This window comes from Felis catus, chromosome X, assembly GCF_018350175.1.
Source record: "Felis catus isolate Fca126 chromosome X, F.catus_Fca126_mat1.0, whole genome shotgun sequence".
Lineage (NCBI taxonomy): Eukaryota > Metazoa > Chordata > Mammalia > Carnivora > Felidae > Felis > Felis catus.
This window is the reverse complement of record NC_058386.1, coordinates 479,992-495,231: the sequence shown is the minus strand read 5'-3', so window position 1 is coordinate 495,231 and position 15,240 is coordinate 479,992. Positions and strand designations below refer to the sequence as shown.

The window sequence follows — 15,240 nt, the reverse complement described above, 5'->3', positions numbered from 1 at the left end:
GAAAAGGTACACGTCCATAAGGGGGTGTTGGTTACAGGAGCAGAAATCAGGGGCCGCTGAAAACCCGGGAGACGGGTGCCAGACGTGAGCCGGAAATACACAGACACACACTTCTGTGTGGACGAGAAAACAACGCTCTCTTTCCAGCCCCGGCCCACACCTGCATGTTGCAAGGAGCCCGCCTCAGGGGAGGGGGGGTGGAGAGTGGAGAATTTTTTTTAACACTTGAATACAAATATTTATAAGTTTATTTATATCTCCGTTTGACAAGATGTACATTCATACTATATGGTTTGACAAAATACACTTTGTAACTAGAACTAAACGTGAGAACATTTCATGTTACCAACCTGCAAGCATGGCCAGAAAAACCCCTCCCGCGTGGTTTCCGCCCACCGCCACCCCCCAGCCCCACGATAGCAGAGGGATACAGGTTTTCAAGACCGCTGGTTTGGGAAAGCGTCTGTTACTTCTTTTCGTTGGAGCGATCCCTGAACACGTCTGTAGGTCCAGACAAAGCTCGTATGCATAACCCAAACGCTGTGGCTGTGCCGTAAATCCTAGTCGCTCCTCATAATTCGGGGGTGGGGGGGGGGAAGGGGGAGGGGCGAAAGCAAGAGGCTTAAAAAATATAAAAATAAATGCAAGGCAATGTCAAATTTACACTCACCATAATTAAAATAGCACATATTTATGAACTTCCAACCAAAAAAAAAAAAAAAAAAAACCAAAGGCAATAAATAACACATCCACATACATCCAAAGTCAAAAAGCAGAGAACCTTGCCTCCCTCTGATGCCACCTCAACCTACAACAGGGCTCGGTTATCAAACTATCACCTTTCAATAAATAGCACGCTTAATAGCTTTGAAAGTTGATATTTTCTACATTCTTCAGCTGATTTCTCATTAAATATCAAATTTCAATAAAACATTTATAAATTGCATCAAGTTTTCACGTGTATTGAAAACAAAACAAAAAGTCAGCATATCCCTAAGCTAATTTTTAATAAATTTCAATAAATTAGGCACCAGGTTTTAAAACTTGTCAACTGAACAGACCTCCCCCTCCTCCCCAACCTCCGAAACTCGGAGCAAGGAAGGGGCAAAGTGCCTGAAAATGTTGGGTTCTTGTGCTCAGCTCTGTGCCCCGGTGAAAATTCCCAGGAAAAGGGGCTTGTACCTTGAGGAAAATTAAGGGATTAGATTGGAAGCCAAGTGTGGGAGCAGAGAAGGCTATGGTGTCCTTTCCATCGCGACCAGGGGGGTGGCTGTGAACTCGCACACCGGTGCCCAACATGCTCCTGGTTCCACTTTAAACACCCACATGTCCCCCCATGGCACAGACCACAGATGCTCATGGCCAAGGACACAAGGAAGCCCACACCTGGAACTCAAGACTTGCAGGGAGCGGAGGCAGCCACAGTGCCCAGCTTGCATTGCAGTGAGGTGTGGGGACAGTCCCTGCCCCAGGAGATCAGGGGGCATTTGAGGCTCTGAAGGCCCCCCCACCCTCAAGCACGGATGCCAACCCAATTAGCTGATGGACGTGGCAACGCGTCAGAACATGTGCTCCAGACTGGCTTGCTTTTCCCATAAGTGATTCAGGAACCCCGTCGGGCCCAGTGCTTGATTCTGTCAGAGTGAAGAAAGTCACCATGTGGATGCCCCATACAGACAAGAAGAAAAGGACATCCCCGTGCCTCTGAACCAGGCATGCTGGGTAGCCGTGCTTCCCCAAGCACGCAAGAGCCACACACATCATCCGTAGAGTATGCCCAGCACCCCAGATCCAGAAACTCCAGAACCTTCCCCAGTGACGTCATCGATCGCGGTTTCCCAGACACACAACCCAAGGAAGGAAAGATGGAATTCGTAACAAAGGTCCAAGAGAGCAGCAACATCTCACAAGAACTCCGTTTTGCCAAACCGGGCGATTTCCGTCCTGACAGTACTCTTTGGCCAAGGTTTCAGAAAAAGAAAAAGCATCCTGGGGCTGACGCCTCCTCGCGAAGTGGGCCCGGCAGAGCCGGGTGGATATGGGAACCAGCCCGCGGTTCACCCTGTGCGCCCGCGGGAACCCTCTGTAGGTCCGACAAACCCAATAGTCTGCCTACAGCCGCGTCAACACGCATACCTGCCCAACGTGCTTTCCAGGTGACATTTCCCGCTGTGACCAAGGCGCTGTTGGGATGTCCCACGAATGACTTTGAAAGGGATCCTGGTTTGAGCAGAAAACAGCAACAACAGCCCAGAGGCATCCGTTTCATGCGTGTCATTTTTCTGACGCCCTGTCCCAGTTCTGCACCACGTGCACGCCCCCGGGTGATGCCACGGCCCCGGGGTGACGGCCCGGTGCACCTAGACCCACACGAGGATTAGGGGACCCCCGTCCAGCACGTCCTGGGTGCCACCAGCACAACCGCAACTGGAAGCTGCAGACCCCATGTCTTGTGCTCACGTGGAGGGAGTTTTCTGGGGCGGAGGGAGTGGTCTGTGAAGAGTGTATTTAGGCAAAAATTTTGTAAGCTTTTTCAAACAAACAAGAAAATACGGACGCACACGCTTTACCTGGAACCTTCGCCAAGTGTTACATTTTCGGATGAATGCCACTAGCTTTAAAAGGTTGGAAATGCGCTGTTTGCATGGGAAGGAAAATTCAAGCTTTGTAGGACCTCCTGTTTTCTTTTTTTGTTTTTTTTTTATTCACAGCTGTTTGAAAGCAAAACTGCACATTTCAGGCAAACTCTACGTCGCCGTGAATGTCTGACATAAAAAGTTGTGAGTGATTTAAAAATACTGACCTTGCTTCCTCTGTCTTGCTCTGTCATTTTAGAGCTTTACTAAAATTTCGGGGGGGGGGATGTCGGAGGGGCCTTTCGGTTCCTATAAAGAATTTCAGATGATAGAAATGAGACGCGTCCAAACGCGTCTGCATCTCAGCCCCGTGGAAAGGTAGAAAATGTTTCCTTGCCCGGAAGGAAACGTTTTCTGTCTCGTGAAGAAAATATACCAAAGTTCGGGGATAAGGAAAGACAGCCGCCAAGGCCAAATCCAGAAAGAGCGAAACGTCTTTTGGACACAGAATGAACGCGTGCAGCTCATGAAACGCTGGCTGGACGGCCGGGTAGGGGTTGGCACACTGATGGAGAAAGCCGCTTCCGTCTGGGCAGCCCTCGGCAACTAAGGCAAAAACACAGGCGTCTCTCCGAGGTAGACAAGCCCAGCCCTGGTGCGTGGCCCCCGGAGCCCACGCAGTGCCCGCAAAGCGCCTCGCCCGGAACTCAGGTGCATCGCTGGGGACCCGGAACCCTGTGGCTACACCATTTCAAGCGACTTTCCTATCCCATGCCACCTGCTCAACTAAGTCGCCGTGTGGTGCTCACACAACACGGCCGGGAGGGGGGCCTGGGGGGGGGGGACTCAGGGAGAAACAAAAAAGAAAAGAGAAGGAAAAGTAAAACCTGGGACCTCGGCTACAAAACACTGTCTTCAAACTCGCTGCCCGGAGGACGTCACTCACTCTTCCCTTCTCAGAAACAGCTCAGCCAGCAGCGTCACATCCTGACAGGCCCCCCGGTCTTGCTCGGCCCACGCCAGACACCCCCCCTCGGGTTTGGCGATGGGCCCCCAGTCGGCCGGGCGGCAGCATGCAGGAGGAGGGTAATGCCCTTGGAATTCCGAAGCTGACGGGGTCAAGAGTGCACGGCTATTTTTTTTTTAAATCTATAATATTTACAGTATTGCACTTAACTGCATTTCACCAAAGTTAATGCTGCATCAGTATCATACCTTAAAACCACCCGCCCCTGTGTCTCTATGCAAGTTATTTGCGTCTGAATTCTGTAAAACAGCAAAAAAAAACCCAAAAAAAATTCATCAATTCGGGAATCAAATGCTGGAAAAGTTATAAAGTCGCCTGTACTATGGCACAAGGAATCCTAAACTCGGTGCTTTGGGGCCAAACATGTGCGTGAAGACCGTGCTCGTCATTCAGGTTCAACCCCCTCCCCCCCCCCCCAAAAAAAAACGGTCCCAACCTGGGAGAACCAGGTCTCTCCCACCCCCACCCCACCTTGTGGAGGTCCTCAGACGCGGTTCCTTATTGCTGCAGAGTATGGCCCCTGCCTGGCAGGCGAAAGTCCACATTGAAATCCATACCCGTCCTGAACCTCCTCAGACGAAAAAGCAAGTTCGTGGCAGTGAATAAAAGTGTTGGTATCTTCAGCGGAGACCAGCCCCAGATCTTTTGTTTAATAGACTCTAAGATCTTCCAAAGGCGAGTAGGAAGCCACATGCACAGGGTAGGAACGCCGCCGGCAGCACAGGGACGCACAGGGGCGCACAGGAGCGCACGGGGGCGCACAGGAGCGCGCGGGGCGCACAGGGGCACACAGGGGCTCCCGGTGGCGCAGGGTCCCAGGAAGTGCAGACAGCGCCGCAAAGGGCTGGGTGGTCTGAGCGTCACCTGCGTTCTTCCGCACGGTCTCTGCGAGGGTCTGGCAGGGTCGTGAGGGCCCCGGAAGGCCCCCTCCCTAGGCCAGTGGTGGGCCCCACCCCGGGCTGCCCAGAGCGGGGAGGCCGCTGCCCCAGGGCCCGCGCGCTCGCTGCAGGGCGTCCGTGCGAACCTTCGGGGGGCGCGGAGGGGGCGCGTGCAGGACGCAGCGTGGGCGGGGTCGTGGGGCCGGGGCCGGGCGCGCCGCGGGCGGTGGGTCAGAGCCCCAGGGCCTCGGCGTGCTTCCGCGCCTTGAGCCGCAGGTCGGCGATGCTGGAGTTTTTGCTGTTGCTTTTGGCGGCGGCGGCCACGACGGCGGCGGCGGAGGCCGACTCGGCCAGGGACGCGATGGGCAGCCCGAAGGGCGGCGGCGGGAACATCAGGTAGGGCGCGTGCGCGGCCAGGTGCGGGTGCAGGTGCGGGTGCGCGTGCGCGACGCCTTCCAGCTGGAGCTGTGCCTGAACCTGGGCGGGCAGAAGGCGCAGTTAGGCCTCGTGTGCAACGGGAGGGACCCTGGGGCGTCCGTTTCTGGGGAGTCGTAGCCCCCTGCCCCCACCCCGGGGACCACCATCGACTCCTCTGCACCAGCCGGGGGCGGGAGAGGGGGTCGCAGCTGTGCTCCCGGCACGCGCGTCCGCGGGGGGCACTGGCTGCTTCGCGCCGCCGTGGGAGCTGGAGAATCTGAACAGAGCCCGGCACCCACCCCCCCACCCCCCGGTGGCGCCCACGCCCCTGTCCTCGCCGGCATCCCGGTGTCTGCATCTCCTCACGGGAAGCTCAACTTCTCTGAACTTGTGACTTGTCCCCACTCGACCTCTGGACTGCGGGGTGCTGGCCTCCTCTTACCCCCTCCCCCGCGGGACGCCTCTGAATCCCACCCCCCCCCCCCGGCGCCCCGACAGCCTCATTGCAGCATGGCCTCAGGGCGGACCCCACTCTGGGCTGCAGGTCGTGTGGAGAGACCGCCCTCCCTGGGGAAAGACGTGCGCCCAGGCGCGGAGTGGGTGAGGCCAAGCGAGAGAGGGACGCAGGCCCTTACCCAGCGCAGGCGCGGCCCTGGACTCCCTTCGCCTTTGGGCACCTTGAGTCTGACAGCACAAGGCGCCAGCGCCCCGCTCTCGGTAAGGGCCCTGTTTATTGACCCCTCACCACCTCTACCCGCGCCCTAGCTGACCCGCAGAGGTCCGTAGCAAACACAGGTCCAAATATAACCCCAGGCCTGCTCCCTGGAGCAAAGCCGTGCAGCGCGCGTGGTGAACACGCCTCCGCTCTGCCCACAGCACCCCAGCGCCGCCAGCCCGTGCGCTCACATATTCCCCCAACGGTGGGGCCCCAACCCGCGCGCCCCCAGGTCCCGCCCTGGCGCGAGTCCGGGGCACGTGAGCCCTGCGCTCTCGCCCCGGGCGCCCGCGCCTCGCCCCAGGCAGGTTCCACCATCCACCGGTAGCTGCTCCGGAGCAGAAGGCAGCCCTCGGGGGTCTCCGGAAACCCTAGACGTCCACGCCAGGCAGCCCTCAGCGCTGGGGCCTCCCGACTCCACTTGGAGCGGAGCCCCGATGACCCGGGCTCTGAGGTGGAGGGGGAGGCCCAGGTACAGGAGGGGGGCGTGGGGGGGGGGCGCAGACACCTCACTTGAGGCTTGGGGCAGGCGAGGTGGGGGGCTGGGTGTAGACGCAGGGCCTCCCGGCCAAGTACACCATCCCCGCGCCCCACCCCCAGCCAGGCCGCCTGGGTGGGTGGGATTTTTTTTTTTTTTTTTCACTCCGATTTGATTTTTGTAAAATTGTGTTTGGGTTTAAACCCTGGCCCTCCCCAAGGTGACTCTTGGAGTTTTACAGCGTGATTTTAATACGTGCCAACGGCTCCATAAATGCCCCCTTGTAAAAGCGCCAGCCTTTCTTCCGCGGGGGCGGGAGCGGCGGGGGGAGGCAGGACGCCAGGGAGGCGGGGAGGTGGCGGGCCCCCGCGCGGCTCAGAAGGAAGAAAAACGGGCTACCTGTTGGAAAGGCATTCGGAGGGCGCCCATGTTCACGTAGGGGGCCACCCTGCAGGCGTCCAGGTGGCTGGCGGTGCCCAGGATAACGCCTGCAAGGGGAAAAAAGGAGCCGTGAGGGCCGCCGAGGTCCTCCCGTGTCTGCACGCGCTCCCCACCTCCGCACCCACCTTTGTGCATCTGGTTCTCTTGTTTCCGGCACTTAGCTCTCCGGTTCTGGAACCAAACCTGAGGACAGAACAGAGACACGCGCGCAGCCCCGTGAGCCCGCCGGCCTCTTTCCCCCCAGGAGGCTAGGCGCACGGCAGCGCGCGCTCCGGTGCCAGGACACCAGGGTCGCAGGCGGGCTCCCTCCCGCCCCAGCCACCACCCCCCAATAGCTGGCCACCTAGAGCTGCGGATTCCCAAAGTCGCTTCTGAGCCCTGCCTGTGTCCCCAGGTGAGGAGCCTTGACGGCTCATGTATTTAAAGTGGAAAAGTGCGCGTCAGAACGGCAGGGTGGATTCGAGAACTTTCCAGGAGCAGTGGACGCCCTCTTCCACTCTGCCAGGCCCCGGGAGCGCCTGATCGTCCTGCTCGGAACCTTAGCTGCCCGCTAACGGGGCGCACAGATGCATAAAGAGCTTCCAGTATGACCCCCCCGCCCTGGTGCAATTCGGGACACCCTGAGTCCAGAACCCTCCGCGCCCCAGTGTCCCTCATGCCCTCCTTGGAAGCCTGGAGTGTCCCAGTTAGCAGTAAGGACTCCTCAGCGTCCTGGATCCGGAAACACCGGGTCACCCCAACGACTGCGGCCACCGGCCTCTCTTGCAAAATGTCTCATTCTTGGAGAAAGGGTATCCACGGAACCTTCCCCAGTTCAGCTCGATTCGCAGGCCTGATGTCAACATTTTGGAGCAAAGGACGCCCCACCAAAGTCCCCCCACCTCGTCCGGACAGCCCTGGTTCTTGAACCCCGTGGCCCCCAAGCTGTGCCTGCGGGAATCTGGAGGCCCCTCGTGCACAGTTTTAGCACCTGATTGTTCCTAACTGGCTTTCTCCCGCAGCTTCCCTGCCGCCCTCACTGGCACAGTTGTTGCAATGACATCAGGGGCCTCTCGGAATAATTAGCACAAAGCAAGCCTTCCGTTTGGCCAAACCGCCCGGACAGCTCGGCCCCCGCTGCCCCCGACCCTGCACGGGGGAAACCTCAGCAAACCTGGGAGGCCAGACCCAGCGGAGACTGTAAGAAACCTTCACTCTTCCTTCCCAGACTCTTCTGAGACAGCTTTTTATCCACGGCTGAGCCACCACCCTCCCGTTTGAATCGGCCTTTCCAGAAGGCTCCAAAAGCTCGGCCCCGCCAGGCTACAGACGGGGAGCTTGGGAAACTTTCAGCCTGTTCCCCGAAAAGCAGTCCCAAAACGGTCCCTCCGACCCACCCACCCAGCAAGGTGGGCCGCACCAAGTTTCACTCCCGTGTGCAATCCCTGCGCCCCGTGGCCGTCCTCTCCGCACAACCCCGGGCGGTCCAGACGGCAGGACTGCACCCCGGAGGGCCCCTCCGGGGCTCCTCCCTCTCCTTGGGGTGCCCTACTGGGTCCTCAGAGGGGAGACCCAAACCAGGCGCAGGAGACAGCAAATTCTGCACCCACACCCCCACCCCCCCCCACCAAGGGCATTTTTCAAAACCAGAATCCTATTTAAACGTGGAAAGAAAGCTGTTCTCCCTTCAGCAGGGGTGGGGGGGGGCGGGTGGGTGGAAATAACATTACGATGAATAAAAGTGATGAATTAGCCGCTGCGTGAAGCGATAATAAATCAGTCTTGGGGTGATTCACGATCAATTCGAATTAGTCCTGAATATGCTAAGGAGAGCTCAGTGCACTGGTTAAACACTTATTTCTTCATTAAGGACCAGTCACTGATTTCTTTCACAAACGCTGTAATCTTATTTCCTTTTGATTTCCATTACAGACAGTGAATAATGACATTTAATTTAGCTCTGCGCCATAAACCCAAAGATATTTGTTGTAATTAAATTACCGCCTGGTCCTGCGCGTGGTCTCATAACTTTCGATTATAACCCTGACAGCTGGGCGATACGAGGTCCCAGTACACGACTAAAAATAAAAGGTTAATAAAGACCAGCCTCCGTAGGATCCCCAATTTATGTACAGCAGATCTCCGCACTAAATTGAACCTCTACTGTCCTAACGGCACGGGACGGGCTGTGCCCAAAAGGGACGACCCAGAGGGTTCAGGCACAGGAACAAAACACAGCTCCTTCCTGACCCCCTGCCTTCGCCGCCCGCCCCCTCGCCCTGGGCGCGCCGACCCATTCGTTTTAACTAATTGATTTTTACGAGCCCCTTTCCCCCTGGTGTTGAGTCCCTGACTCTGCTCCCCGTGGCCCGCAGAAAATTGTCTCTCCCATCCCCGTGTTTCTTTTTATTATTATCTGCAGTCGTTAAGTGGCTGGATGGACAGCCACTCGCGCCCCTTCTCCTTCTCCACACAAACGCCCACCCCCAGCCCCCCCTTGATTTTAGGGTTTTCTCAAGAGCTGCAGACACATGAGAACCAGTTTTCTGCCGGTGGGTCCCTCCTGCTAAGGTGCTGCGTGTAATAGACTGCTCAAAGAAATAGTGTAGAATTAAATTACAAGTAATTTATTTTTATAGAAACAGTACATCAAGGCCTGGGAGATATTACAGATCCCAGGCAGAAAGACACCGGGAGATAACATAAAAGTTGATGTCCCCCTCAGCGAAAGTTTAATCTTTTCATTAATTTATAGGGGGAATGCCTATCCATCTTGCCCGAGAAAGGTGGCCAGCGGGGAAGCCACTCTGGGCCCTGCCAGCCGCCTCCCCGTGCGGGGGGCCGCTGATGCCCAAACGCACGGGACGCCCCCCCCCCACCCCCCCGGCTCCCGCGAGGGGTGGGGGGACAGGGTGGCCAGAGCTGCTGTGCGCCTGGGTCCCACCTCGCAGGGAGGCTCTGTCCCCGCTGGCTGTAGCCTAGAGCCGGCTACACGATTGCCTTGCAATCCTAAGAAACCCTTCCCTCTGCAGCCACACGGAAACGCCGAAGGGGGGCTGGGGACCAAAAACAATTTTCTTTTCCAAATTAAAGATTTCGTAAGACATTATCTATACCACACGTTCGTGTTTTCGTTTGGAAAGTAAACTCGGGGGAGGGTGGGGACTGGTGTCTGAACGTGTTGATATTCCAACCCGACGGGGGAAACCCGTGCGTTCAAAGCCCTGCGCTTTTTTTTTTGTTTGTTTTTTCTCAGGCCGCCCCCCCCCCCGCTCCCCGTTTGGCAATATTAATTCCGTGTATTTAAAACCAGTCCCCAGAGCCCCGGGGATGCTGACCCCTTCTTCTCTCTGCCTGGCGCGCTGCTGTCGTGCCCAGAACCGTGAGGAAGGACGGGAACCTTCCAGGCCCCGGGCTCCCAGGCGGGGTCAGCATTCGGAGGACGCGAGCGGGACTGAGTTTTTGCTACCGTGCCCCAAAAAGGCATAAATAAATTTAACCTAGCGGCTTGCCACAGCGTCCCCTCCGCGCACGTGCCGCGCACGCCCAGGGCCCCCGCAGACACTGGCTCGCCAGATGGGGCTTTATGAATTCATGCGCCCGCGCCCCCGCCCCCCGCCCGCGCCCGAGCTAATCCGGCCCCGCGCGGGCATCAGCCGCGCTCATCAAGATGCCCGTGTGCGCGACTCCCCCCACCTGGCCCCTCGCCTCCCCTCCCTGGAGTGCAAGGGAGGAGGCTGGGGGCCGCGGAGAGGAGCTGTGCAAAGAGGTGAGGTCAGATCCCAGTGCCTGAGCACCTCCAGGTGGGGAGGGCGACCGGCTCAGGCGGGGCACGCGCCCTGGGTGCGAACCGTGCGACCCGCGCCCACGCGAGGGCCCTGGGCGTCTCCGAGAGGCCCTGCGCTTCGGGGCTGGCGGGCTCCTACCTGCACGCGCGCCTCCGAGAGCCCCAGGCGCTGGCTGAGCTCCTCGCGCATGAAGGCGTCGGGGTAGTGGGTCTCGTCGAACAGCCTCTCCAGCTCGTTGAGCTGCTCCAGCGTGAAGTTGGTGCGGCTGCGCCTTTGCTTGAGCTTCGTCTGCCCGTCCTCGTCCTCGGACTTGACGTCCTCGCGCTTGTCCTTGCACTCGTAGATGCCTGCGGGGACAGCGGGGGGCGCAGGGCTGAGGGCGCAGGGCTCCCCGGGCCGCCCCCGCCCTCCCCGTCTGCCCAGAAACACGGCCGCGCCGCGCGGAGGTGCAGGACCCGGCGAGCACCGCGTGCGCGCCTGCGGAGGAAGGGGCCCCGGCAGCCAACGCGCCCTGACTGCCTGACCAGCCCACCCCCACCCAGGGCTGCGTCAGGTCGATAAAGCGGACTCCAGGGGCAACCCACGCTGTTTGGTAATAACTCGGGCATTGGCGGCGCTGAATTTCTCGGCCTAACCTCGGAATGGTTTCCTCAAGGTTCCCCTTTGCGCCTGTTGACATATTGACATAGCCACATAGTTTAATCTCTCTCTCTCTCTCTCTCTCTCTCTCTCTCTCTCTCTCTCTCGGAGTGGGGTGCGAAATATTATTTTAAGTCAAACAAGTTTGGGCAGAATCACCCTAGTGTGGGTCCCGAGAAGGGCACCGGGCGCACCAGCCGGGTAAGAGCCTCCCTCCCCACGCGGGTGGATCTGGGCCGTGCGGGCCCCTCCCTGGCCTCTTTTCTCACACCACACTCACACCCTCACGCTCAGCCCGGTGCCTGGGGGTGCATCGCTGAGCAAGGTCCCCAAGCTTACTGGCCTCCGGCTGCCCTCTCTGTCACATACATCCAGCGATGGGGCACACAGCCACCAGGGCACCAAGCCTGACTTTCTTACTCCAAAAATTAGGAGAGCGTCTGTGTTTCCTGGTGGAGGGGACGGTAGGGGGCTAAGCGGCAGGCAGTTATAAGGCCAACATTGGGAGCCTAACCCGGAGACCTCGCCTTCCCACCTGCAGCAAAGGCAGCCCAGAAATTGAAAATAACATGATCACCCCAAAGCCCGGCTGGCAGGAGCCGCGCCTCCCGGGCCCCCGTGTCTCCCTGTGCTTTCCCTCCGTCACAGATCGTGCGGGCACAGCCACAGAGCACCTCCGTGCCCTCCTGACTCGGCCCCCGGTGCCCAGAAGGGGCTAGCCTTCAGGAGGCCCGCCCCAGGACCGCAGTCCTGAAGGTCTGGAGGCAGCACGCACAGAAGGCCTCTCCGTACCTCAGCCCGGAGCCTCGCCAAGCGGGAAGACGCGAAGCAGCCGTGGGGACAGGGGACACCCCCCGGGACCCCCGAGCCGGCCTGGACACCAGAAGCCAAGCCCTGAGTCTGCCCGACAGCCTTCCCTCAGCCTTCTGAGCACGGGACGTGGAACCCCAACTTGGCTTTGAAATCCCCTTTCGCCTCCGGAAAGTGTTACATGTGCAAACCAGCACCCCATTTCTACCCCCACCTTGAATCCTGTCCTGGAGGCAGCCCTGATCCTTCCTTCCCTGCCCGTCGTCCCTGAAGTCTGACCCCAGGGACGGATCCCAGCTGAGCAGCTGGCCTTCAAAGGCCTTGAGAACCCAGGGTGGGCTCTGCAAAATCCACAGCTCGGCGGGACAGGCCGTGCAGGAGCCCAGGACCTCCGGATTTCTGCAGGAACCCGCAGGTCTCCCACACCACACGGCTCAAGCGCCAGGGTCGTGAGTCCTGGGTGCTGGAAACCTCTGACCTTACGTGTGGGCCCTGAGTGGCGTCCAGCCAGGCCGTGTCTCCGTGAAAGCAACCTCTGCATGAATTGCATGTGCCCTGCGGGGCGGGGGGGGGGGGGGTGAACCCTGAAGTAAGACAGGCCGGGCCGAGCGTCCCCAGGCCGCCGGCGGTCAGGGGCTCATCTCTAAGCCTCCAGCTTCCCTGGGTGGAGGCCTCAGAAAGATATCTGGGGCATCCCCACGGTCTCAAGGCCGCGGCCCAGAGCTCTGCCATTCAGAGATCCCAAGTGTGGGGTCCCAGCGACCAGGACGCAGTGGCTTCACGGGGCAGGGCTGGCGGGGGTGGTGAGGAATGTCCTCCGTAGGGAGACCCTCCTGACCTCCCCCAGCGCTGACACCGTGTGCACCAGGGGGCGAAGCCGCTGTGTTTCCTCTTTGCAATGAAATATAGGCATTCGTAGCAGTTTTATGCTGTGCCCCCGCCCGGAGAAATCCAGCCAATATTATGCCACTGATTTGCCGCTGCTGGTTGCCCTGTTTGTACGGAGACACCCCCCCCCCCTTGGGACCACCCCGTGCCCGGCTGGGAGAGCCCCCCAGAAACCCGCCGGTTCCCCTCCTCCGCCCCCCCCCCCCCATTCAGCAACAGGGCGAACCGCGGCGAACGTGGCTGGAAAAGCAGGAAGGAAGGAGGCCCGGGACGCGGTCCGCCCCGCAGCAGGGCCGCCTGTCCCTTCACAGCCTGGGGTCGGGAGGCCCCGCGCGCAACGGCCATGACCTTCCCGGGAATCCTTCCCTCCGCGTCCAGACCCCGGCCACCTGCGGGCACGCGAGTGGTTTTAATTTGCAGGCCCGCGTCAGCTCCGGGCTCAAGGGGGAAAGTTTCCCCTAAGAGGAAACTGAGCAGAGAGGTTCAGCGGGCGCAGGACGCAACGCTCCCTCCGGGACCAGCGGCCGGCGCGTCCTCAGCGCCGGCCCAGGTCGGACGCTGGGGCAGCGGGGGGCGCTGGGAGAGCCGCCTGGGATCTGTCGTGTGTGCGCTGGGGAGCAGACACTAGACAGCCTGGCGGGCGGGCGGGCGCGCACCCAGCGGCCCTACAGCCGACCCCGCCGTTCGGGCTCGTCCGCCCGATGGACTCCGACCCGGGAAAGTTCCCGCGGCGACGCCCGGCGCAAGGGCGCCGGGGAAGCCGGCCCGTCAGCAGCGCGCGGCCCCGGCCCCGGCCCTCGCTCGCTCGCTCGGCTTCCCTGCCTCCCTTCCTCTCTGGCTCCGCCGCCGCGTCTTGGCGTCTCCTTCCTTTCTTACGAAAACACTGGCGACGGGTGGCCGGGGCCTTTGCGTGCGAGCGTGGCCGTACATTCAGAGTTGGGGGCGGAATTCTGGGCGAGCCGCGGCCCCCGGGGCCTCCCCGCGCGCCGAGCCAGGGCCAGGCCCGCAAGCGCGGCGGCGAGGAGACGCCGTCCCCGGGAGGGGCGCCCAGCCGCGCCCCGGCGAGCTTACCTTCCGCAGCCCTCCCCGTGCCGAACTCTTTCAGTTTGTCCTTGTCGCTGTCCACGTGGTCCTTAAACAGATGCACCGGGCAGTGGCCGCTGCCCTCCGTAAGGTCCTGGAGGCTGGACTCCGAGCTCCCCAGCTCCCGGGAGCGCGCCAGTCCGCTTTCCAAAACTTCCCTGTACGTGATCGAATCCTTCTTGCCGCCGCCGCCGCCGCCGCCGCCGCCGCCGCCCTCCTTGCTTTTCTGGTCAAAAGATTTGGATACAAAAGCCGTGAGTTCCTCCATGGCTGCCCGGGGGCTGTGGGGTCCGCGGGGGGCGCGGCGGGGCTGGCCGGGAGCCGGGCTGAGGTCCGCACGCCTCCCCGCGCGGAGAGGACTGTCCGTGTGAGGGTAGATCCCTTCTGGTGTTATTTATGCCTTTCAACTTGAGATCTCACTATTTATACACCGCTACCTCGGCCCAGCCCCCCGCGCTCCCTGTCTACAGCAATTAGGGCGCCCGGATCGGCGGCGGGCGCACGCAGAGACGCTATCTCTCCCCCACCTCCAGTCCGGCAATTGGCTTTCTTCTCATTTCATCACTGTTTGGCGTCTGTGCACCTCGGTGTGGGGACCTAGAGATCCAATTTTTGCAGGGAGAGGGAGAGAGCGCGCGCGCGCGGGCGGGCGCAGGCGCCGGCGCCCCAAACAGGTACCCGCATCCCCTCAATGGCTGGCGGAAACGAAACTCGAGGAGGAGTTTACGGATGGTCGGGAGGTCCCCGCCGGCCCCGCGCCCCCGGAACGCGTCTCCGCAGGATGGGTCCGCGCGCGGCGACGCGGAGACGCCGAGGGCACCCCGGGCGACGGTGACGCGCGGTCTCACGGACGACGGTCGAGTGCGAGTCGGAGGGAGATGCGGTGGGATTTCGGGCCCGCTGCCGCCGGTGCGCGCGGGGTGGCCGGGACGCGGGCGGAGGGCCGCGGAAGGGGGAGGAAGGGGCCCACGTCGACCCCAGCGTGGACGCCGGAACCTCGGCGGCGGAGGCGGTGGAAAGCGGCTCGCAGACCTCGGAGGAGGGGCCGGTGCGGCGGAGGCCGGGGACCCGGACGCTGCCGGGGGCCGCGGGCGTCTGCGGAGCGCGGGGGTCCACACGCGGAGAAACCGGCGCGTCGTGGGGAGACCTGGTTTGTACACAGCGGCCCCTCGGGCGCGCGTCAGCCCCCGCGCGGCCGCACCCAGAACCCTGCACTGGACCTGGAGGCCAGGATATTTATTGGGGGGGGACTACGTGTACTTGGGGTTGCGCCACGCTGCTCCTCGCTCGCCCCTTCCCACGGCCCGTCTCCAGGGTGCACGGGACGACCCACTCTCTCGAGGGCAACATGAAAGCATTTTACGACCCCGGAAGTCAAACGTGTCCTATCCGCACAACTCCGTCTGCAAATAAAGTTGACTTTACCCTCTTCCCTCTTTTATCTACAACATCCCCCGCCCCCCCCACCCCGGCTCCCCTCCTTGCCCCCTCCCCCACGCCGGAGTGCGGACCAGGCTTCTC

General features: G+C 60.8%; 1 protein-coding gene across 1 annotated transcript; it reads right to left on the bottom strand.

The window, feature by feature from the left end:
* Positions 1–230: 230 nt before the first annotated feature.
* Positions 231–14,614, bottom strand: SHOX (short stature homeobox). Its single transcript, XM_011291584.4, has 5 exons — positions 13,708–14,614; positions 10,438–10,646; positions 6,658–6,715; positions 6,491–6,579; positions 231–4,958 (listed from the first exon to the last, which is right to left on the bottom strand). Exons 1-5 carry the CDS (start codon positions 13,985–13,987, stop codon positions 4,713–4,715), a joined length of 882 nt encoding a protein of 293 aa, XP_011289886.3. The 5' UTR covers positions 13,988–14,614; the 3' UTR covers positions 231–4,712.
* Between the last annotated feature and the right edge of the window lie 626 nt (positions 14,615–15,240).